This window comes from Schistocerca cancellata, chromosome 2 (assembly GCF_023864275.1).
Source record: "Schistocerca cancellata isolate TAMUIC-IGC-003103 chromosome 2, iqSchCanc2.1, whole genome shotgun sequence".
In the NCBI taxonomy this organism is placed as follows: Eukaryota; Metazoa; Arthropoda; class Insecta; order Orthoptera; family Acrididae; genus Schistocerca; species Schistocerca cancellata.
The window spans coordinates 1110337459-1110362700 of record NC_064627.1 but is presented as its reverse complement, the minus strand read 5'-3'; the positions used below and the strand labels follow the sequence as shown (position 1 = coordinate 1110362700).

The 25242-nt window shown below is 41.7% G+C and overlaps 1 protein-coding gene across 2 annotated transcripts in view; it reads left to right on the top strand.

The window, feature by feature from the left end:
* LOC126163128 (sialin-like) overlaps nucleotides 1-25242 on the top strand; it is a 175909-nt gene that overhangs the window by 135581 nt on the left and 15086 nt on the right. For both annotated transcript variants that reach the window (XM_049920054.1, XM_049920053.1), the window contains exon 9: nucleotides 13804-13889. In XM_049920054.1, the coding sequence (XP_049776011.1) occupies nucleotides 13804-13889 (86 nt within the window). The remainder of the gene's footprint in view (nucleotides 1-13803; nucleotides 13890-25242) is intronic.

Below are 25242 nucleotides of genomic sequence, written 5' to 3'. Positions count from 1 at the left end.
AATCATCCCAGCAAGTCCCTAAAGAGAAGCAAGAGAGCAAGCAAACTAAGAAAAAGTCTGCTAAGAAACAGGACCCTCTGGCCCCAACACCACCACTCCCTGTCAATTCCGCATCTGAGGATGCGGTGGAGATCTTAGTGTCCCCTGCGGTCCTGGATCCCACTGATGCATCATCCACCATATAAATGGCTACAAATACTCTATCAGTGGCAGTAGGTGACCCTGAGGCATAACCTACCTCCTTTCGAGCTTCATGCCTTCCCAGCCTCATGATAACGTCATCTTCCAGTAGAATTGCTGTGGTTTTTTCCACCACCTGGCTGAGCTGTGGCAACTCTTAAGCTTTACACCTGCTTTCTGCATTGCCTTTCAGGAAACCTGGTTCCCGGAAATGCAGACCCCCTGCCCTCCATGGCTATAGGGGATATTACAAGAACTGCAGTGCCTATAAAATGTGTTAGGTGAAGTTTGTATCTGTCCTGAACTCAGTATACAGTGAACCTGTGCCCCTTGAAACCCCTCTTGAAGCTGTGGCTGTCATGATAAGGACGATGCAGGAAATAACTGTCTGCAATGTATATCTTCCTCCAGATGGTGTAGTACCCCTGAATGCATTGGCTGCACTGATTCAGCTACTCCCTAAACCTTTCCTACTTTTGGGAGATGTTAACGCTCATAACACCTTGTGGGGTGGCACCGTGCTTACTGGCTGAGGCAGATGTCGAAAATTTGCTGTCACAACTTGAACTCTGCCTCTTAAATGCAAGTGTCCCTACACATTTCAGTGTGGCACATAGCACATATTTGGCCATTGATCTCTCGGTTTGCAGTCCTGGCCTTCTCACATTTACCCACTGGAGAGCACATGGTGACGTGTGTGGTAGTGACCACTTTGCAATCATCCTGTGACAGCCCCAGTGTCAGTTCCATGGATGCCTGCCCAGATGGACTTTAAACAAGGCTTACTGGAAAGCCTTCACCTCTGCTATCACTGTTGAATCTCCCCCACATGGTATCATTGATGTGGTGGTTGAGCAGGTAACTACAGTGACCATTTCTGCAGCGGAAAATGCGATCCCTCGTTCTTTAGAGTACCCCTGGCGAAAGACAGTCCCTTGGTGGTCGCCGGAAGTCATTGAGGCACTTCAGGAGTGTTTGCTATCTCTACAGTGGCATAAGTGGCACCCTTCCCTGGAGCACCTCATAGCCTTTAAACAACTCTGTGCCCGCATTCGCCAGCTTATCGAACGATGGAAACAGGAGTGTTGGGAGAGGTACGGCTTGACCATTGGGTGCCCTATGTCACCTTTCCAAATCTGGGCAAAGATCAAACGATGAGTTTTTGGGTACCAGACCCCAACAGGTGTTCGCGGTGTTGACATAAATGGCGTGTTATCTATTGATGCAAACGTGATTGCTGAGCACTTTGCTGTGCTCTATGTTCATGCCTCTCTGTCGGAGAATTGCCTCCCAGTCTTTTGCTCTCTCAAAAGGAGAATGGAAGGGAAAGTCATCTTGCTCACTACACGCCACAGTGAACCCTATAACGCCCCATTTACAGAGTGGGAGCTCCTCAGTGCCCTTGCACATTGCCCCAACACAGCTCCTTGGGCAGATCGGATCCACAGTTAGATGATTAAACATTACTCATGTGACTACAAGCAACATCTCTTCGTGATCAACTGGATCTGGTGCAATGGTGTCTTTCCATCACACTGGTGGGATAGCACCATCATACCAGTGCTCAAACCCGGCAAAAGCCCACTTGATGTGGATAGCTATCAGCCCATCATCCTCACAAATGTTTTTTGTAAGCTGCTGGAACTTACGGTGTGTCGGTGGTTGGGTTGAGTCCTGGAGTCACGTGGCCTACTGGCTCTATGCCAGGGTGGTTTCCACCTGGGTCCCTTGAGTCTGTCATCCGAACAGCCTTTTCCAGACACCAACACCTTGCTGCTATCTTCTTTGATTTACGAAAAGCGTATGACACCACGTGGCAAGATCATATCCTTGCCACATTATACGAGTCGGGTCTCTGAAGCCCGCTCCCGATTTTTATCCAGAATTTCCTGTCACTTAGTACTTTCCATGTCCAAGTTGTTGCCTCCCATAGTTCCCAGTCCCCTCCCCCCCTCCCCCCAAATATCCAGGACTCCATGAAAATGGGGTCCTGCAGGGCTCTGTATTGAGTGTGTGTGTATTTTTAGTGGCCATTAGTGGTCTAGAAGCAGCTGTAGGGCCATCCGTCTCACCCTCTCTGTGTGCAGACAGCTTCTGCATTTCATACTGCTCCACCAGTACTGGTGTTGCTGAGTGGCACCTACAGGGAGCCATCCACATGGACATGGGCTCTAGTTCATGGCTTCCAGTTTTCAGCCACAAAGTTGTGTGTTATGCACTTCCGTCGGTATTTTACCATTTATCCAGGACCAGAACTTTACCTTACTGACAATCCCTTCACTGTAGTGGAGACATCAGATTTTTAGGACCAATTTTAGACACCCGACTGTGTGGCTTCCTCACCTTCATCAGCTTAAGCGGAAGTACTGGCAGCACTTCACTTCAATGCCATTTGTTGCCTGAGCTACACGAACTGGGGTGCAGATTGCTCTACACTGCTGCAGCTCTACAGAGCCCTTGTTCAGTCCTGTCTTGACTATGGGAGTTCGGTTTATGGTTCAGTGGCACCCTCAGCATTGTGTGTACTCAACCCAATGCACCATTGTGGCATTCAACTAGCAACGGGAGCTTTTATGACGAGTCCAGTGACGAGTGTCCTGGCGGAAGCTGGAGTCCCTCCATTACAGGTCAGGCATGCACACATTTTTAGTTCTCCTGTGCATCCAAATCACTGTCTCCTTTGCCCACCCACAACAGTTAATCTCCCACATTGGCAGCTGAGGTGAGGGCTTACAATTGCAATTCACATCCGATCTCTTCTATCTGACTGGAGTCCTTGGCTTTACCACCTATACTAGAGGTCCATTTGCGTACACATCCATGGTGTACACCTAGGCTGCTGCTTCTCCTGGACCTTTCACATGGCCCAAGGGACTCAGTTCACCCTGTGGCTCTCTGCTGTCACTTCCTCTCGATTCTTGACATGTACCGAGGCAATGAAGTGGTTTCCACTGACAGCTTGAGAGCTCATGGTCATGTCGCCTTTGTATATGTCCGTGGAGGACATATTTAACAGCATTCCATGCCTGATGGCTGCTGTGTTTCACTGCAGAGCTGGTGGCTATATCTCGTGCTCTTGAGCACATCCGTTCATGTCCTGCTGAGTCGTTTCTTCTGTGTACTGACTCCATGAGCAGCCTACAAGCTATTGACCAGTGCTACCCTTGTCATCCTTTGATAGTGACCATCCAGGAGTCCATCTATGCCCTAGAATGGTCCGGTTGTTCAGTAGTGTTTGTGTGGAGCCCAGATCACAATGGAATCTAAGGCAATGAACTTGCCAACAGGCTGGCCTAACAGGCTACACAGAAACTGCTTATGGAGATCGACATTCCAATAACTGACCTGCGTTCGTTTTTGCATTGCCAGGTTTTTCGGCTTTGGGAGATGGAATGGCGTAGTCTCGGTACACACAACAAACTGTGTGCTCTTAAGGAGACTACGAAAATGTGGCAGTCCTCCATGTGGGCCTCTCACAGTGACTCTGTGGTTCTCTGGTGGCTCCACTTATGCAACCCATGGTTACCTCCTGTGCCGTGAAGACCCGCTTCAGTGTTGATGTGGCACCGGGTTGACTGTGGCCCATATTCTTGTGCATGGTATCACTCTGACTGACCTGAGACGAAATCTTTGGTTATCGGAATCGTTGCCGCTAATTTTATCAGACATCATCTCATCGGCTGATTTAGTTTTACGTTTTTTCGTTGAGGATGGGTTTTTCATTTGATCTAAGTTTTAGTGCATGTTCTTTGTCCCTCTGTGTCCTCCGCCCTAGTGCTTTTAGGGTGGAGGTTTTAGTGTGTTGCAGAGTGGGTGGCTTCTCCTTTTTATTCTCATGCTGAGCCAGCCATGGTAATCTGTTTTGTCATTTTAATCTCTACTACCTGTTTCTGGTGTTTCTGTGGTTTTCTTCTCCCCTTTTGTCCATTTGTGTTTGTTGCCCTTCTGTTGCACTTGTGGTTTTTCTTTTTTCATTTTGTGTTGTCAGTCTCGCTAATTTTATTCTCACCCTTGTGGCATTGTTTTATTCGGAGCAAGGGACTGATGACCTAGCAGTTTGGTCCCTTTCCTCCTCTTTTCAACCAACCAACCAACCAACCAACCTATCGCTACCCAGAACATATGTGGAATATTTCCATGTGCATGCATTATTGCTTCGGCAGTTCCCACAACTGCCAAAGTCTCTCTTCTTACCCCTCCTCCCCCCCCACCCCTCCTGTTCATTGTTCGTGTGTATGGCATTGTGAGGTGCTGAATTACACCTGCTTTCTGAAGAATTTCCTTTACTTGTTTGTTGTCAAATCCTTTTCCATTGTCACTCAAAATTTCTTTGATGGAATGTTGATAAAGTTGATCTAAACTTTGTACAGTCATCTTTGAAAAGTACAAAATACTGATACCCTGTCACTCAATTATGAAAGGCACCTGGAGGATCAGTGTGAATAAACATTCCTGGTTTCACTGCCCTCTTTCCAGTGCCAAGTGGTATACAAGAGCCTTCCATAAATACAACCTTCTCACAGTTCACTGTATATTTCCACCTTGATATTTATCTCACTGCTAAGTACAGATGTCACATGACACTTGTTCTGGTGTCCAGATCTTTCATGTTGTCACTGTTGGTGAGATTTTCACCGAGGGAAGTAAGTATGACATTCCTTGCAGCCAGTTTTAAAATTCCTCCAAATTGATCATGGACATCTACCAATCAAGTGACCATATCAGTCATGAAATTACAAATTTCAGCAGTTAATATGAATTTGCTTTCTGGGTGTTCATCCTGTGCAGCAAGAACAGAGTATAGATTCTTGTGGAACTGAGGTACAAACATATGTTTGCCAGAGTAACTCTGTGCAATACTCCAACTGGTGCCTTGAGTGTCTATTGCACCTTTTCTGACTGCTTAAATTGTCACCATTAGTTGTAGTTACTGAATGTCTTGTTGAAAACTGCTGAAAAGTCTTGAAACAATTTCTGTCATTTGTAATGTGACATAACTTACTAGATGTAAACAAAAATATTGTCTTCCAGTAACACACCTAATATTTTACAAATCAGGCATTTCTGGATTATTTACAATATCTTCAGTCATGTACTGCTTCAATTTTAAAATACGTATTGCGGTATCATCTTCTGAAGCCCTGGAAACACAGGTTGTAAACTTCCAATTATTGACAAAATTATTTAATTGAATAGCAGTGGCACAACACACATTGAATAAATTCTTTATCTAACCAATTTAATAATTCTGTCAATAATTATTTTTGTTTTTATACTAGCCCATGTGGCCATTACTTGTTCTAATGTAACCCTCTTGTAAGTCTTTGTTATCGTCTGTTGTTGCTGTTGTCAGTCTTGTTCAAACCATTCTCTCTTTTCTACCTCATGTGCCAATCCATTCATTTATTTATCTGTATCACCAGGATTTACAACTGTCTTTCACTTGAATAATTTTTTTATCTATCCAATTAAATAAGAGGTTGTAAACTTTGATGCAACCAAATATTTTATGAGTGTCTGTCCACACTTCATAAGCTGTATTCAGATGTATTATTTTCTGCAAAAGTTTCACCTGACATATTTATAGTTAAAACAAGTAAAACATTCAGAACAGAGACCAGGCGTGAGTCGTGCTTCGGTAGCTCAGATGGTAGAGCACTTGCCCGCGAAAGGCAAAGGTCCCGAGTTCGAGTCTCGGTCGGGCACACAGTTTTAATCTGCCAGGAAGTTTCATATCAGCGCACACTCCACTGCAGAGTGAAAATCTCATTCTGGAAACATCCCCCAGGCTGTGGCTAAGCCATGTCTCCGCAATATCCTTTCTTTCAGGAGTGCTAGTTCTGCAAGGTTTGCAGGAGAGCTTCTGTAAAGTTTGGAAGGTAGGAGACGAGATACTGGCAGAAGTAGAGCTGTGAGACCGGGCGTGAGTCATGCTTCGGTAGCTCAGTTGGTAGAGCACTTGCCCGCGAAAGGCAAAGGTCCCGAGTTCGAGTCTCGGTCGGGCACGCAGTTTTAATCTGCCAGGAAGTTTCAAGTAAAACATTGCTCTCTGCTTTACTGAAAACTTCTAATCCACTTTTGTAGATGGCCCTTTCTTCAGTGGATGCATGTTCTGAAAGTAAAAGTTTCGCTAACCTGCCTTCCATTTAGTGTGCCATGAATTTCTAGCAGACAAGTACTTTTTTCTACTTCAAAGTATCCAGTCCATTTTGCCTACCAGAAGTCTGATGTCGATGATTCTTGTTGAATCCATCATTGATTGGGTGAAATAAACTCACAGGTATATATCTAAAAGCATGTAGCACAGACTTAAGTTCTTATTTATCTGCAAGTGCACTTTTAACATCACCTGGGTCAACATTTTGCTGTTTCATTAAAAACACGCACACGCACACACTTGTGCCTACACTACCTGTAGAGGAACAAAAAATTAATGGAAAATCCAGGATGAAATGTTTCTGTCTTCAAACATTGTTGAAAGTTAACCAGCTTTTTTATCCTCAACTCACAGGTCCCTGAGAACTCTATATTTAAACTAAGGTTTAAGACACAAATCATTTTTAATTTTTAATTTGTTATGTAGCATTAAGTTTTACAGTTATTGAAGTGTTGTTCAAAATAATCCTTGTTATTGCAGTAAATAAAGTGTGCAGTAGTGCACATTTTATCACATGCAGTTGTGTACTTATGTGCAGCTTTTAAATAGTACACACAAACAAACTGCTAGAGAACTGAATTCTGCATTATGAACAGTAATATCCCTGTAGCAAGTAAACTTCCACATTAAACTAAACTGTGGTGTTTAAACTTCCACATACAATTTCCCTTGATAGGTACAAAGAGTGTCTGCAGAATTGACATACTGAGATCTGTGTTGTTCTTTATCACCACTCAGAATGCATTTGATTCTAACTAACACTTAAAGCATTCTGTTGGAGGAACAGAAAAATCCACATCAGTTGTTCTGACAGTCTTCCTCTGAATGATCCTCCCACTAGCAGAACTGTGATTTCTGTGTGTTGTAAAATTGTCATCTTTCTTGTCTATTTCTTGAATTACATCACTGACATCTTCCTCCATCCAATGACTAATAGTGTAATCAAATTAAGGATCATTAAAACGAACACATCTGTGAACACATTTTGTACTATACTGAACAAAACAGGTACGTAGTTCACAGGGAAGAGTCTAGGAGAGACGCCCCCCTCCCCCACCCAACAGGTCAATAACACACCGCGGCAACAAACAAAGGTGGTGATAATGCAAACAACAAAAAAATGTTGTAGGGTGGGTGGTTTAAGGATGGTAATGAGTGTACAGTAGCAATCCCAGAACTTACCTTGGAAAGAGTGAGAGAGCACTTGGAAATTTTTTTGAGGTCTGAGGGACCACACCTCATGAGTTAAGGTTTTAATTTTAGTATATATGTTCATATAGACCAAGCCATGATACGTTGAAATAAAACATTTCTTAAACACTTGTTATCATACCACTGTACACACTTACGAGAATTTGACTTTTGAAAGTGCAAATAATCTCTGCTCTATTTTATTAAAGGTATTTTCCATTACCAAACCAGTTAAGCCAAGGAATTCACAGAATTCTTGGATAATACAGCACCTCCTCACTGTAGAGAGAAAAACTCTACATAAAATATCTAGGAATTTGCTCTTAGCCTACTATTTAAATTAAATTTCCAAGATTGATGGAGTTCCTTTTGAATGCTCATATTTAGGATTAAACTAAGAGGATTGGTTGAAATTGATGCCTCCACCTTCGTTAAATGGGTTTGGAGGAGAATATTTTAATAAATCAAATGCAGAAATAAAGCTTAGAATGTGATCATTAATTATCAATATTCAGTTTTCCACATAATTACCAGCCAATTGGATACATTTCTGCCAACAATGAAAAAGTTTTCTGAAGCTGTCATGGAAGAAGTCGACACTCTGTTTCTGCAACCACAGTCTCATAGGTCTCTCAACATCATCATCAGAAGCATGATGATGTCTCTGCAGTGTGTCTTTCATTTTTGGGAACAGATGGAAGTCAAACGGTTTTAAATCAGGACTGTATGGAGGATGCTGTATGGTGGTGAGATTCAGTCTCTGAAGTTATGCTTTGGTGGCACATATAGTATGTGGTTTGCCAAGCAAAGCAATAATGTGACCCACATGTTCTTGTGTAATGATGATTGTGCTTACAATTTCTCTCTGAGTGATAAGACGATCGTCCTGAATCAGTCTGTCAACATTTTGCTTGTGAAACTCAGTGGTTACTGTTACAGGATGTCCAACTCTTAGTTTGTCATGCAGGTCAGAGGTTCCTGCCTCAACATCTTTAAACTTATTCATCCCACAATGCACAGTACTCACATCAACACAATCACCATAAACTACTTTCATTCTCTGATGAATCTCCTTTGGGGTGACACCATCTGCTGTCAAGAATTCAATGACTGCACATTGCTTAAATCGCATTGACTGACCTTACTTTATACTGTAACAACACAACCGTTCAATGCTAAGAATTCCCACCAAGTGGAGCTGTATAGAAGAGGCTATGGAACAAGCCAGTACCTGCCGCATACCAGTGCTGCCAACTGTTGAAGAGTTACAAAGGTGGAGGCATTACTTTTGTCAACCCTCGTAGATGGAAGCTAAGAGAATGTAAACATATTCATGTGAGGCAATGACCTAAAATTGTTTCAGTACGGCAAAGAGCTTCATAAATTGTTATTCCTTGAGCGGCTTCTGGTGAAGTATCAGTACAGCGGTAGTGCAGCAGCAGTGCAGTAGCAAGCCACATATTTAGCTTTCATATTTGTTTTGTGGTATGATTCTTAATTTCTTTGAGTGTTTGTGCACTTGCATATTTAATTACTTAATATCATTGCATATTCTTGTATTTGAGAAGTTATATTGCTTATTGATAGCTGTAAAGTATAAATTCGCAGAGTCATTAGTCAGTTGTTTGTTTTGGACAGACAGTGCTTTCTGTTTATTTCGTAGAGTCAGTCAGCAGCAGACAGATGCCAGTGCAGTTTCATCTGTGCTTGCAGAGTGACATGTGTGAGCAACAGTAGCAGAAACTAGTTGTATATTCAGTTTTTTGTATTAGTTCTGCAGGTTTAATTCAAATTACTTTGTGTGTTTATATGCATGTGCGGTGAAATTTTTCGGATCTTTGCGTATTTTCGAATTAGACAGGGGTAGTAAAAAATTTTAATAATGGTAGTGTAACATTGCATAGGCAGTGGTCATATGTACTAAGACAGGGGTAGGATCGCATTGCAATATCTGTGTAATGGCATAGTTGTGGTCATTTGATTGCTTAGTTCATAAGTAACTGTTCATATATCGCAGCTCAATCTGGCACTGGTGACATAACTGTGCAGTCACATACTGCTGTTTTATTTGTCGCAGCTCTAATCATCCAGATATTAGCAGTAGGATGGATAGGGGGTGTGGGTGTGTGTGCTGTGTGCAGGCGCAGGAGGAACTGGCCACGGCTCGCGAGCAGCTGAGCGCGCTGTTGGCCAGTCAGCCGCCTTCAGGCTGCTGCCTCGAGGTGCAGTGATGGAGGGTCTGGCTCGTTGCTTGAGACACCCCAGGTGTCGCTTGCTGCGGCCACTGACTCGGCCACCGAGGCACCTTCTAGTGTACCCGGCACGTTGGGGCCGCCCTCACCTCAGGGTGAGTGGTGGACTGCAACACGTTTGCGTTGATCGAGGTGGAGGGCCAATGTGGAGGCTGGCCGGCTGGCCTCGCCCGTTCATCCTGTCAGTGGGCAGGTGGCCGCTCCTTCAGCAGGGCCTGAGCAGGCACAAGGGGGCAAAGGCTTGCTGGTTATTGAGAGCTCCTACATTAGGCGGGTGATGGAGCCCCTTAGGGAAATAGTGTGTAGGGCTGGAAAGAATTCCAATGTGCACTCAGTTTGTCTGCCGGGGGGCCTCATCAAAGATGTGGAGGTGGCCTTGCCTGCAGCTATCGAGCATACGAAGTGCAGTCGTCTGCAAGTAGTTGCTCACGTCGGCACCAGTGATACCTGTCACTTGAGTTCTGAGGTGATCCTCCGTTCGCGGATTTTGTGAAGACTGCTGGCCTCACATGTGGGTTGCAAGCAGAGCTCTCTATTTGCAGCATCGTTTCGAGAATGGATCGGGGTCCTTCGGTTTGGAGCTGAGTGGAGGGTCTCAACCAGAGGCTTCGTTGACTCTGTGATGGTCTTGGCTGCAGATTTCTAGACTTCAGCTATTGGGTGGGAATTGTAGGACGCCCGTACATAGGTCAGGGATGCACTACACAAAGGAAGCAGCTGCTCCAGTAGCAGAGTACTTATGGTGTACACATGGGGTTTTTTTAGTCTAGGCAGTAGTGCGAGGTGTCCTGATGAACACTCACCAGTCGATGTGCAGGCAGGGAAATCAGGACATGCTCAGTGTAAAGACACTTCAGCTACCAAAATATTAGCAGTAAATTTTCAGTGTATTCGGAATAAAGTTCCTGCATTTACTGCCCTCCAGGAAGCGTGTGGTGCGCAAATTATTCTCGGGACTGAGACCTGGCTGGACCCTGAGATAGGAAGTTCTGAAATATTTAGTGAGTGTTGGAACATGTTTCGGTGGTGGTGTCTTCATTGCAGTTAGCAAAAATATTGTCTACTGAGGTCAAAGTAGTGTGTGAGTGTGAAGTTATCTGGACATGTTTAACAGGGCTAGGAGAAATAAAGTTAAGTGTTGAGTGTTACTACTGGCCACCAGGTTCCACCATGACAGTGCTAGAATCATTCGAAGGGAGTCTACACTCTGTATCGCAGAAGTACCCGGATCATGCTCTATTAGTTGGAGGCGACTTCAACCTACCTAGTATAGACTGGGAAGTCTATGGATTCATTACAGGTGGTACAGACAAGCTGCCGTGTGAATTTCTTTCGAACACATTATCTGAAAACTATCTTCAGCAGCTAAGTCAACAGCCAACGTGTAATGGAAATATTTTAGATCTGGTAGCCATGAACAGACCAGACCTCATCGACGGTGTATGTGTTGAGATGGGGATTAGTGATCATGATGTTGTCCTTACGGCTATGGTTACGAAAGTTAAAAAGTCGGTCAAGAAGGCTAGGAGAGTATTCTTACTAGAAAGAGCAGATAAGCAGTTGTTAGCACCCCACTTAGTAAATGAATCGACTTCATTTACTTCCGGTATGATAGATGTGGAAGAATTATGGGCAAATTTTAAACACATTGTAAATCACGCATCGGAGAACTATGTGCCGAAAAAGTGGGTTACAGACGGAAAAGACCCACCGTGGTTTAACAGCACAATTTGGAGAATGCTCAGGAAGCAAAGACAGTTGCACTCGTGTACAAGAAAGATCGGGGGAATGAGGACAGGCAAAAGTTAGAGATTTGTGCTGCTGTAAAAACAGCAATGCGCAAAGCATACAACCACTACCACCATCATACCTTAGCATAAGATCTTGCTGAAAACCCAAGGAAATTCTGGTCTTCCGTAAAATTGGTAAGCGGATCGAAGGCTTGCATCCACTCACTCACTGATCAGTCTGGCCTGGCAAGGGAAGACAGCAAAACGAAAGCTGAAATTTTAAATTTAGCATTTGAGAAATCTTTCATGCAGGACGATTGTACAAACATACTGCCATTTGAGTCTCGTACAGATTCCCGTATGGAGGACATAGCGATAAACATCCCTGGGGTTGTGAAGCAGCTGACTGTGTTGAAAATATATAAATCTCCAGGTCCTGATGGGAATCCAATTCGGTTTTACCGAGAGTACTCTACTGTGTTGGCTCCTTACTTAGCATGCATTTACCGTGAATCTCTTGCCCAGCATAAAGTCCCGAGCGACTGGAAAAAAGCGCTGGCGATGCCTGTGTATATAAGAAGGATAGAAGGACGGATCCTCAAAATTACAGATCAATATCCTTAACATCGGTTTGTTGCAGGATTCTTGAACACATTCTCAGTTCAAATATAATGAATTTCCTTGAGACAGAGAAGTTGCTGTCCATGCATCAACACGGCTTTAGAAAGCATCACTCCTATGAAATTATAACTCGCCCTTTTTTCACATATCATCTTGTGAACCACGGATGAAGGGTATCAGACGGATGCCATATTCCTTGACTTCCAGAAAACTTTTGACTCGGTGCCCCATTGCAGACTCCTAACTAAGGTACGAGCATGTGGGATTGGTTCCCAAATATGTGAGTGGCTCGAAGACTTCTTAAGTAATAGAACCCAGTACGTTGTCCTCGATGATGAGTGTTAATCGGAGATGAGGGTATTATCTGGAGTGCCCCAGGGAAGTGTGGTAGGTCCGCTGTTTTCTATTTACGTAAATGATCTTTTGGATAGGGTGGATAGCAATGTGCAGCTGTTTGCTGATGATGCTGTGGTGTATGGGAAGGTGTCATTGTTGAGTGACTTTAGGAGAATACAAGATGACTTGGGCAGGATTTGTGATTGGTGTAAAGAATGGCAACTAACAGAATGAGATTTTCACTCTGCAGCGGAGTGTGCGCTGATATGAAACTTCCTGGCAGATTAAAACTGTGTGCCCGACCGAGACTCGAACTCGGGACCTTTGCCTTTCGCGGGCAAGTGTTTCGGTAGCTCAGATGGTAGAGCACTTGCCCGCGAAAGGCAAAGGTCCCGAGTTCGAGTCTCGGTCGGGCACACAGTTTTAATCTGCCAGGAAGTTTCAATGGCAGCTAACTCTAAATACAGATAAATGTAAATTAATGCAGATGAATAGGAAAAAGAATCCTGTAATGTTTGAACACTCCATTAGTAGTGTAGTGCTTGACAGTCACATTGATTAAATATTTGGGCTTAACTTTGCAGAGCAATATGAAGTGGGACAAGCATGTAATGGCAGTTGTGGGGAAGGTGGATAGTCGTCTTTGGTTCATTGGTACAATTTTGGGAAGATGTGGTTCATCTGTAAAGGAGACTGCTTATAAAACACTAATATGACCTATTCTTGAGTACTGCTTGAGCGTTTGGGATTCCTATCAGGTCGGATTGAGGGAGGACATAGAAGCAATTCAGAGGTGAGCTGCTAGATTTGTTACTGCTAGGTTTGATCATCATGTGATTGTTACGGAAATGCTTCAGGAAGTCGGGTGGGAGTGTCTGGAGGACAGGAGGCGGTTCTTTTGGTGAATCGCTACTGAGGAAATTTAGAGAACCAGCATTTGAGGCTGACTGCAGTACAATTTTACTGTTGCCAACTTATATTTTGCAGAAAGACCACAAAGACATGAGAGATTAGGGCTCGTACAGAGGCATATAGGCAGTCATTTTTCCCTTGTTCTGTTTGGGAGTGGAACGGAGAGAGAAGATGCTAGTTGTGGTACAAGGTACCCTCTGCCACACACCGTATGGTGGATTGCGGAGTATGTATATAGATGTAGATATTTTTGGAGCTACCAGTTTACTGTCTAAATGTTTAGAGAAAATGTGTTGAACGACAACTTTTGTTGAAACTTGAAATTTTGCTGTGTCTGAGAACTTATGGCAAGTTTCATTCTTGTATACTCTGAAATGTCTGTTGTTGATATTTTACTCTAAGTTTTTAAATTTTTTTTTACCAGGTATACTCATGGGCATTGGTAACATGATCTGTGTGACTCCAGGGTTTATGTCTGCTGCAGTTGTTGGTACTTTGACATACAAAAATGTAAGTAGTGCTGTTCTTGCTATTTGATAATTTGAATTTGCTGCCATTTAATGATGCGTTTGAAAGTTAATACTAGGTCTACAACTTTGCTTCCACTGTTTTTTCTTGAAGTTCGGGGCTTTATTGTGAATAACCTGCAAAAATAAAAAAGTTGATTCATGGTATTTCCTGACACTGGCCACTACATTCTTCCATCTTTTGGATGGCATACAAACCCCGTGGAGGGAGAACTAGGCATCTTTTGTGGGGGTCCATGAATTGATTAAATTTTGCACTTGTTCATATGATCGGAAGTGCTGGTCAGTCAGACTGTATGCCACTGATCGAGAAAGGAGGTAGTCAGAGAGAGCAACGTATAGAGAATACGGTGGCATGGATAGGACTTCTCATTTCAACGTTTCCATGTATATTTTGACAGGTTTTGCGACATGGTGTCTAGCACTGACCTGCTGCAAAATTACCTTTATGTGTCTATCACTGTATTGTAGCCATTTTTATTTCAGTGCTGGGCTCGAATGCATAAATTGCTTTCGAGAATGATGTCCTGAGAGTGTCTTCACTTGTTTCAGTAGCTACGAAAACGTTCTGTCTTTCCCTGCCATGCCAGTCTTAGACATCAAAATCACCATTCTTAAGGCATTGGAAACATTCTCTGCACATTCTTCCACTAATAGTTCCCTCACCATTGGTCTTACCCAGAATTTTAAGACCCACAGCCACAGATTTCTTCGTGTTACAGCATAAAATTAAAACTTCCTGCAGATGGTGAGAAATGGGTGCCTAAGTTGACGTACTTAATCGAAAATAACCTTATGATGGCAATTACAAATAGACTAATATTTTTATGGCGTTATGTTGACAGATGACTAAGCTAATTTTATTACACCTATGACCAACCACCTGAACCCCACTTGCCGCTACTGCCGTCTATTGCAAAACAGTGGAGTCAAAGTTGTAGACCTAATAATTTGCCATGCAATGAGCATGTTAGTATGGGAGCTGATGCTTAAAGGGAAAATGTTGGTAAAGCAAACTGTAGTCTGTTTATTTAACTACACAATGTGAACAAATTCAGATTGGTGTTAGGTTCTCATATACTTGACAGACTGTTGATTACTGTTCAGAATTTACTAAAAAATTCAGACACAACACCTTAAAATCAAGCTCGGTATTTACACGAAGTATCTTGGTAAATCTTCTCCGCTGGAGCTTTCTGCATGCCATCACTGTTTTTAGTGAGAACTGAGAGATCCAGGAATATGTGACAGGAATTAAATGTATTATTTATTACATAAAGTAAGTTTCACTTACTTTGAGCACAACACACAAGTTTTGAAGGTGCCATGCATAATGAAGAACCTTTTCATGTGAATTAATGTTAGTTTAATAAATCAGTTAAATGGGCAAATCATGGGGTGAGCTACAAATGCTGTAGTCAGCAGTCTGATACATTTTACATGATCGTCCACAGCTCGTGGTCGTGCAGTAGCATTCTCGCTACCCGCGCCCGGGTTCGATTCCCGGTGGGGTAAGGGATTTTCTCTGCCTCGTTATGACTAGGTGTAGTGTGATGTCCTTAGGTTAGTTAGGTTTAAGTAGTTCCAAGTTCTAGGGGCTGATGACCATAGATGTTAAGTCCCATAGTGCTCAGAGCCATTTGAACCATTCTACATGATCAATTTCTACAGTACTGTATTGGATGCATTCCTGTTCTCTCTCTCTCTCTCTCTCTCTCTCTCTCTCTCTCTCTCTCTCTCTCTCTCTCTCTCTCCCCCCTCCCCTCCTCTTCTCTCAATTTCTGCACAATAAGCTGGCCTGACTCATTATGGCTTTTCTTATGAAGTGTCATAAAAGATGATGCATTCAGACTTACAGTGACACATGATTTTGAATAGCTGTGATGACAGATAATGAAGTACATAACTAAATCCACAATGTTACGTGGAGATAGGTATCTGATGCAGGGTTAAGAATACTTCATTGGTTTCTTACATAAAAAAGGAGAGATACAGTGAACACCTGTACAATCTGCTGAAACATCTGATAGTTTCTTTATCCACTGACATCTTCCTTCTTTTTTTCCCTGTATGTCTTACAGTTTTTACACAGATACATTCTGAACTCTGAAATCTCTGAGTTGCTCTAAATAATATCATATTTGGTCAGTGTTGAGAACAAAGATGTACTCATAGTTTACCAAGACCTGCACGGTATAAAAATAATGGAAAGACTTAAATTAACCACTCACCATGCAGTTATTTCTGATAGATGAACAAACACACAACCATTTTGAAACTGTCATTGTGGGTGGGTGGGTGGGTGGGTGGGTGAGTGAACAAAACTTTTATAAAGTTATCAGAAATGATGGAGAAAGGTTTGTCACTAAGAGGTCACAAATGGAATTCAAATCTATTGCATTGTACACATTTTAGTTGGCTTCTTTGTCCTCAGTGTTTTTTCTGTGATATTTCCTTACCATTTCAATGTTTTTCAGTAGAAAGTAAGCCAAACACACATTCTTTAAGTTATGGGTAGTTCCAGTCCACAGTCTTCTCCTGTTTCTGTTTGCAACAGGCAAGAATATCTAAAATATTTGAACAGAGTTGTTTGAAGATCAGCTCTACATTTTAAAATATGTGATAACGTGATATAATGTATGAAGATGCAAAATACTGTAGTATGTAGACAGAAACTATTAATCACATACAGAAAGTTTCAAACAGGCATATAAAAGTGGTGAAAAATATAACTAAGACATCAAACAACTTGTATTTGACAACAGATTGATTACTGCCTTGCAACCTGTCGATTTCACATTTGTTATTAACTAGTACTCCCCACATTCCCTCATTCCATAACCAAATTGGACAGCTAAACTAAAACCTCTGCTATGACTTTATCTACCTTTGATTACAATGTGAGGTTAGAAATATGATTTTGAAGTCCATTCCATTTCCTCCCAGAGTGGAATTCTTACTGACCATTTAACCAAAAAAGTGTTTCTGGTCTTCATTAAGCCACAATGTTATCCACCTTAGTACTTAAAGTTCCACTTTTCTCAACTGTGTATCCACTCTGATCTCTTCACAGGTAATGAATTATAAGTAAAGAGAAAATACAACAATGAATAATTCATTTATTTGCTAGTTACTAATGTTTGCTAGAAGACTAATCAACTAGCCAATGTGAATGGTACTACTCAATGAAAAACCTTACTTGGGAGTTTTGCTGTTACATCCATCTCACATGGAATAAAGTTTGTCATAAACTCACTAGATGACATACTTGAAATGCCCACTAAATCATGCAGGGCTAACAGGTAATTAGAATTGTGGAAAGGGCCAAGGGAGTTGCAGTCGGATTCATTTCACAATTGTAATTTATTCTTATTTAGTTCACAAATACTTTGGAAAGAGTTAAATTTGCTTTGTGGCTGAAGGCCTCAAAACAGATGCTTTAGAATAAGTTCAATTTTGAAAAGACATGACACATATTTACGAATAAGATAAATCTTATACATATATGAGATGAGCATGCGGAGTGGCTGAAGGCCACCAGATTAAATCTTCATAATTCCAAATATACTATGATGATTACTGAAGGCAGAAGGCCACAATGTTTTAAGATAACAGGGCTGATGGCCCACAAGGTGCACAGAAAGAGATAAACAAACACAATAAAATGGCTGAAGGCCGCAAAGTTTAATTCTGCAAATTAAGGAAATATATATTGCAACTATCGGTAAAACAATACATGTGGTCTTAAAGGAAACTCCTAGAACATGTTTCCAGACTGAAGACCCACAACTAACCTTGCCAAATTAAAAATATAAAATACAGTTAAATTACAACATTTACACTGCCAAAACGATAATTAAGAGAACTGCACTCAGGAGTCTCCAGTGGATCAGTCTGCCCTCATTCACTTAGGCAAGACAGGTGGTGACTCCAACTACACTTAATTCTTGCAAAGCCAACCAAGGGACAGTCATGGACCAACTTACCAACTGCTTGCTTACCATGACGGAGTACGTCAGAACTCAAACGCATAAGGTTATGAACATGATGATCCACAATGATGTATGTATTGGTTCTCAGAATTGCACACCATGCTGGACAGCGACAACAGGTGAGGAAATGACACTGCCTGAAATTACGTTAGTGGCCAGGGCAGGTAACCGGAACACTAATGGCCACAAGGCAGAAAATTCTGCTGTTGCACTGGAATTGTAGTCAACCAATATAGTTAATTGCACTGCATGGCAGCTAAATTTCATTACTAGAAACACTCACTGTTGCTCACAGGAAAACCTGCCCAACAGTGAACCACTGAAACGAACCACCACAACATGAATGGACGTGGCTTAGGTAGTTGAAACCACTACTCAAATTTGACTTACTGGGTCAGTGAACCACGAAGCTTGTAGTGATTGGATAGCTCCACACACACACACACACACACACACACACACACACACACACACACACACACACACTCCAACACTGTGCAGGGACCGGCAGCGGACCCAGCTGACTGCGCCGCACGGAGATAACTTCCCTGGTCTGCAGCAACCGACTGACCACCTTAGAATGTTGACATCTAAAATAGTTATCAGTGGACATAATGCCAACTACACACACAACCTGACAAACACTGCATGAAGACCTGAACAATACTCAGCAGTAACTAAGCATGCACGAAGACACATAGGGAGTCGATGCATGTGTTTCTCCTAAGAAAAATAGAGTGTAACAAGTTTGGTGAAAATAAATTGCTAACATCTGTTGAAATTTCAGTGAAATAAGGAATAGCATGGACTGAAACTGACCAAAGGATTTTATTTTTGTTTCTCAATTCCCTAAGAAAGATGAAAACAATTTACAGCGTGTAGTTATACTGTCTTAATTCTCATACATGTACAAGGTGATGGTTTGTAGCTCAATTCAGACATCTTAAAGCTCCAAAGGTAATGGTAATCTGTACACAGAGTGGAGAGAGAGATTGTCACAAAATTTTGACCCTGGATAGCTGATGGCAGTAGGAACCAAAATTACTAATGTTGTGTAGGTCAACACCACCATTTTTAAACTGGAAACTTGGTGCCATGTGGTCCGATTGGCCAACGGATTGCCCTGTTGCCATTTGTCGGTTGACAGGCAGTGCTATGGTTATCAGTTCACACACACAAACATCCCTCACCCCATCACTGCCCCAATGTGATATGCACACATGTCAAATAGGTCCTGCTGTTTGTCTTCACCTCACGTCATTCACACATAAACTTTCCTTCAGAGAATGCATGTCCCCTGCGATTTAGTCATACAGTAAGCATGGCAACTCAGTATTCATTTGAAGAACAAGATATGGTTTTTGTTTATGGACTATCAGACGGTAATGTGCATGTATAAGGAATGGTACCCAGCAAGATGCCACCCACACCTGCAAACATTTACAGCAATTCACCGGTGACATGGTGAAACAGGCTTATTAGCGGGACATCATGGTGATGCTGGAAGACCTCGAACATGACTAGATACTGCATTTGGAGAGACTGTTCTCAAGTGCTTCGAGGAAGCAACTATGACAAATGCTCAAGCAGTTGGACAAGACATGGGGTCGCTCATCGGTTAGTCTGGGAGCTTTTGAGGGATGACAGCCAGCAGCCATTTAGTTTCCACCCTGTCCCCAGAGACCTAAATCCTGTGGCGGACTATGAACACAGGCTAGGGTTTTGCTGGTGATTTCTGTGACATGTTGCCCGAGATCCCAACCTCCTGCCATTGTGTTGTTTACTGATGAGTGCACCTTCCATCAGGATATCGTTTACAACACTTGAAATGTTCATTACTGGGCAACGCGAAATCCTCATGTCATGTACATACACAGAAATTAGGAATGATTTTCCCCTCAACATTTGGGCAGGCATTGTGGGTGACCAGTTGCTTAGGCCAGTCCATGTACCTCCTCAACTTACCAGTGCAAATTACTTTCACTTTTTGCAAGAAACTCTCTCCGGCCTGCTGGAAGATGTTCCCCTGGACACATGGCTATGCATATGGTAGCAGCATGATGGCACACCCGCACGTAAGTCATGCTGTGCACGGATATTTAAATAAACTCTTCAATGGTTGGGTAATTGGCAGTGGTGCTAGTAGGACATGTCTCCCATGATCACAAGACGTCACGCCACCGGACTTTATCCTGTGGGGACTCTTCAGTGTTCTAGATCACCCACCTGGAAATGAATCATCTAGAAATGAAGAGGAATTAATGGATCACATTCAATATGCCACCAATCACATCATGAAAATGCCAGGAATCTTTGAAAGAGTTCAGCAAAACACTGTTTGATGTTATCAAGCTTGTGTCACATCATTGGATCACCAGTTTGAGCACCTGATTTAAGTAAAGAATGTTGTAGTTACAAAACAGGCTCTTTTCAGGGCCGACACAATTTGTAAAAGAATTTCTTTACATGAACTAACAGCTGTTGATGGGTTTGTTGCTGGTACATCTTACCATGAAACTACAATGGATGTGTCAGGACCACGGCGGATTGGCTCCCAGGCCCACAGAGTGGAAGGCTGGTGTACTACCACTGAGGGTACGGACCATCTAGGATGCATCGCAATCTTCAGCAGGCAAAGGATTTGTGGTCATGCATTGTCCAGAGCATCCAGCAACAGGGCAATCCCGTGGTCAATTGGAGCGTGTGGCACCAAGTTTCCATAGTGTAAAAATGGTGTGTTGCCGACCTACACAACATTAGTAATTTGGGTTCCTACTGGCATCAGCTATCCAGGGTTAAAATTTCATGACAATTTTTTCCCACTCTATATATCATTCTGCAGAAGTAGCAGTTTATTTTTGCTAGACTTCATATTACCATTATTTTTTTCAGAGAAATGTTAGCAGTGACAAGCTTTGAGTAATACCCAATTTCCCTTGTTAGCATGTTAAAATTTGCTTTTTTTGCCAAAACACAGTGGAGCTCATAAGTATTCATTGCAGTAACATTCTAATGCAGCTGAAATGTGACAGAATCCTGACAGTGTACTGGCAACTGGAGGAAAGAAAAATCAATAGTGTACAAAAATGCCCATTATCAATATAAATATAAACTGCAATTTCTTCACATGTATTGTTACAAATCCCCAGCATTTATCATTTCAGTAGCTATTGAGGCCCTTAAAAATTTCAATACTTCATTGAAAAAATCTGTAGTTGGTTGAATGTCATGCTAAATATGGAAGTTTAGCATACTAATCATGTAATAATACAACTCATGGGAGCACCTCTTTTTTTTTAAACCAAGATAAGTATCCAGTGATTCAGCACTGAAAGGAATTAAGCTTAATGAGAAGCTCAGACAGGTGGTTACTAAAGATGTTAAAATAACACACACTTATAAAAGTACAGCAAAAAATAGAATCATTATATTTCATCAGAATATTGGAGGATTAAAAAACAGTGGCTGAGCTACATGAAACTGAGGTTGTAATAGATCACATTGAAAAGTGAACTCTAAACCAAGGATGTTTTATGTATGCTTGGATAGGATAATGAACAAATAAGAGTGAGGCAAGAAACGAGTGTCAGAGCCAAGATACACGAGACGATCACCATCTGCAGTTGACAAAACATTACTTGATGACTTTCGACTGTGTGTTTCATTGCTTTCTTGCTTGTGAAAATACAGTAGTGTAGAATTTTCGAATTTGATGCTGATCAGTTTTTGCTTAATTTTTATTCACTTCATTCCCTATCCAGATATAAATACATCATCCGTGCACTAAACACAGAATTGTTTGGTAGAAAAATGACAGACATACTGTGTGTGTCCTATAACCTGACACGAGGACTCCTCAGTCCTCACGGGTAGCAGTTGGCAACAGTTGGGGACTTCTTGCCATACAGATTTGCAAAAGTTTGTTGCCAAGTGTGCAGTGTACTGTTAGCCAATGTTGACTGAATCGTATTCTGCTTTTGTTGTTGAGCTCTGCTGTTGGTGCCTGTGTTCTGCTACATTGTTTTCATTGTAAGTATTTCAAAAATGGGTGGCAAGGTGGTTGTTAGCCCACTGTGTTGTTACTTTTACTCCAGTTCAGAAAAGGAAGCTAATTTATCAAGAGCTCTGGAAGCTCAAAAAAACAGGTTTGTGTTTCCTGTACTGCATACTTAAAATACATGAAGGTGGAGCTTTTTATCCCCTGTACCCAACCTTTTCCTGCAGTAAATCCTATCCACTCTCAAGCTCCCTGCACTCCCTGCTAGTGTGTTGCCAAGTTATAGCTTGTGAGCAGTATGACAGTTGCTTGAATTTTGAAATGACTGACTTTCTTTCTATCCTCTGCTGCATGCTTTACTCATTAGGTTTCATAATTATTGAACAAGATTTTCTGAAATATGAGTAAAGCTATGATCCTTTTCATAAAAAAAATTGCCAGTTAGATATGGTATCACTGGGATTGCACACTCTTAATTAAACCTTCAATGATGTAGTGTTTGGTTAGTTAGTGCATGTTGTTGTAGTGTGTTAAAAATGGGTAGTCAAAAATTAAGTTTGCAAGAGTGATGCCATGCCTATCTGAAAGAAGGCTTTTATGTTCACGACAAAGATTCTTTTGTATGTTGCTTTTGTACCTCCATCTGTAATCTGCAAACCACCATGAAGTGCCTGTTACTGTATCAGTTACTAGGGTTTCTTCCCATTCCATTCACATTTGGAGTGTGGGAAGAAAGATTGTTTAAATGCCTCTGTGTGCTGCAATTATTCTGATCTGATCCTCATGATACCTATGTGAGTGGTATATCAGGGATTGTAGTCTATTCCTAGAGTCATCAGTTAAAGCCAGTACTTGAAACTTTTCTAGCAGACTCTCAGGATAGTTTACATCTGTCTTACTGTGTCTAACAGTTTAGCTTCTTCAGCATCTCTGTGACACTTTCCCATGGATCAAACAAACCTGTGACCATTCACACTCTGCTTCTCTATAGATATATTCAATATTCCCTCTTACTCCTATTCGGAAGAGGTTCCACATACTTCAGCAATATTCTAGAATTAGTCGCATGAGTGATCCGTAAGAACTCATCTGCCCTAGTGTTCTATCATAAACCGAAGTCTACCACCTGCTTTACCCATGACTGAACATATGTGATCATTCCATTTCATATCCCTATCAAGTGTTACACCCAGATACTTGGCCAATTTAAACTGTGACTCATTGATATTGAAGTCACAGTATACTACATTTCTTCATTTTGTGAAGTGCATAGTTTTGCATTTCTGAACATTTAAAGTAAGTTGCCAATCTTTGTGCCATTTTGAAATCTTATTAAGATCTGACTGAGTTATTTATACAGCATCTCTCAGACAGTACTTCATTATAGATAACTTCATTACCTGCAAAAAGTGAGATTACTATTAATATTGACTCTTAGGTCATTATTATACAACATGAACAACAAGGGCCCCAACAGATGTCCCTGGGGCAGGCCCAGAGTTAGTTCTACATCTGACAATGACTCCCCATCCAGTACAACATGTTGCATTGTAACTACCAAAAATCCTCAATTCAGTCACATATTTCACTCAATACCCCGTATGATTGTACTTTTGACAATAAGCATAGGTGTGGTACTGAGTCAAATGCTTTTCAGAAACTGAGAAATACTGCATCTACCTGCATGCCTTGATACATAGCTTTCAGTATGTCATTTGAGAAAAGTGAGTGGTGGGTTTCATATGATTCATGTTTTCGGAATCCACCCTGGTTGGCATGGAGGAAGTCATTCTGACCAAGGTGACACATTGTATTTGAGCTCAGAATATGTTCTAAGATCATACAACAAATTGATGTCGAGTCATGGTAGTTTTGTGGATCACTTCTTCTATCCTCCTTGTAGACAGGTGTGACATGCTTTATTTCCAATAACTGGTTTTTTGTTAGAGAGATCGATGACAGATTACAGTTGGAACAGGGCTAACTCAGTTACAAATCCAGAATAGAATCCAATAGCAATTCCATCGGACCCTGGAACATTGTTAAATTTTAATGATTTCAGCTGTTACTCAACACTGCTGACACTAATACTTATTTTGCTCACCTTTTCAGTGGTATGAAGATTAAATTGGGGAAAATCTCCCAGGTTTTCCTTTGTAAAAGAACATTTGAAAACAGAGTTAAGCACTTCAGTTTTTGCTTTGCTACCCTCAGTTTCCATTCCTGTCTCATTTTATAGGGATGGACACTAATTTTGGTGGCACTAACACACATTACATATGGCCAGAATATCTGTGGGCTTTTTGAAATACTATTAGACAATACTCTGCTATGGTAGTCACTGAAGGCATCATGCATTGCTTTCCTGACATCCAAACATGTTTCATTAGGCTTTCTCTCTGTAGCACTACGTAGTAGTCTCTGTTCTCTTTAGAAGTTTCTTTACAGTGGTTGTATACCATGGAGGGTCCCTTCCATTATGAACTGTTCTACTGGGTACGTATTTATCCATGCCATGGTCAACTATTCCTTTAAACTTGAGTCACAGTTCCTCTACATGCTCCTATCCTATGATAAAAGTTTCAAGCTCCACATTGAGATAATACCGTACTGCTTTTTGGTCTAGTTTACTGAACATAAATATCTTTCTGCTTATTTCAGTTGTTCTTTGTACTTTGGTAATCATTGTTGTCACAGCTACATCATGGTCCTGTTACCAGTTTCAATGTAGACATCCTCAAAGAGGTGAGCTATTTATTTCCAATAGATTTCCATCATGAGTGGGATTTTGAACTGTCTGTCCTAGGTAGTTTTCAGAGAAGGCATTTAGTAATGTTTCACAGGATGTCTTATCATATTCATTGCTAACAAAACTTTGACTTTCCCTATTGATTGATGGATGACTGAAGTCTCCACTGATGATTGCAGTATGATTGGGAACTTGCCAACAAGTGAACTGAGGTTTTCTCTGAGGTTTTCTCTGAGGTTTTCTCTGAGGTTTTCTCTGAGGTTTTCTCTGAGGTTTTCTCTGAGGTTTTCTCTGAGGTTTTCTCTGAGGTTTTCTCTGAGGTTTTCTCTGAGGTTTTCTCTGAGGTTTTCTCTGAGGTTTTCTCTGAGGTTTTCTCTGAGGTTTTCTCTGAGGTTTTCTCTGAGGTTTTCTCTGAGGTTTTCTCTGAGGTTTTCTCTGAGGTTTTCTCTGAGGTTTTCTCTGAGGTTTTCTCTGAGGTTTTTCTCTGAGGGTTTCTCTGAGGGTTTTCTCTGAGGGTTTTCTCTGAGGGTTTTCTCTGAGGGTTTTCTCTGAGGGTTTTCTCTGAGGGTTTTCTCTGAGGGTTTTCTCTGAGGGTTTT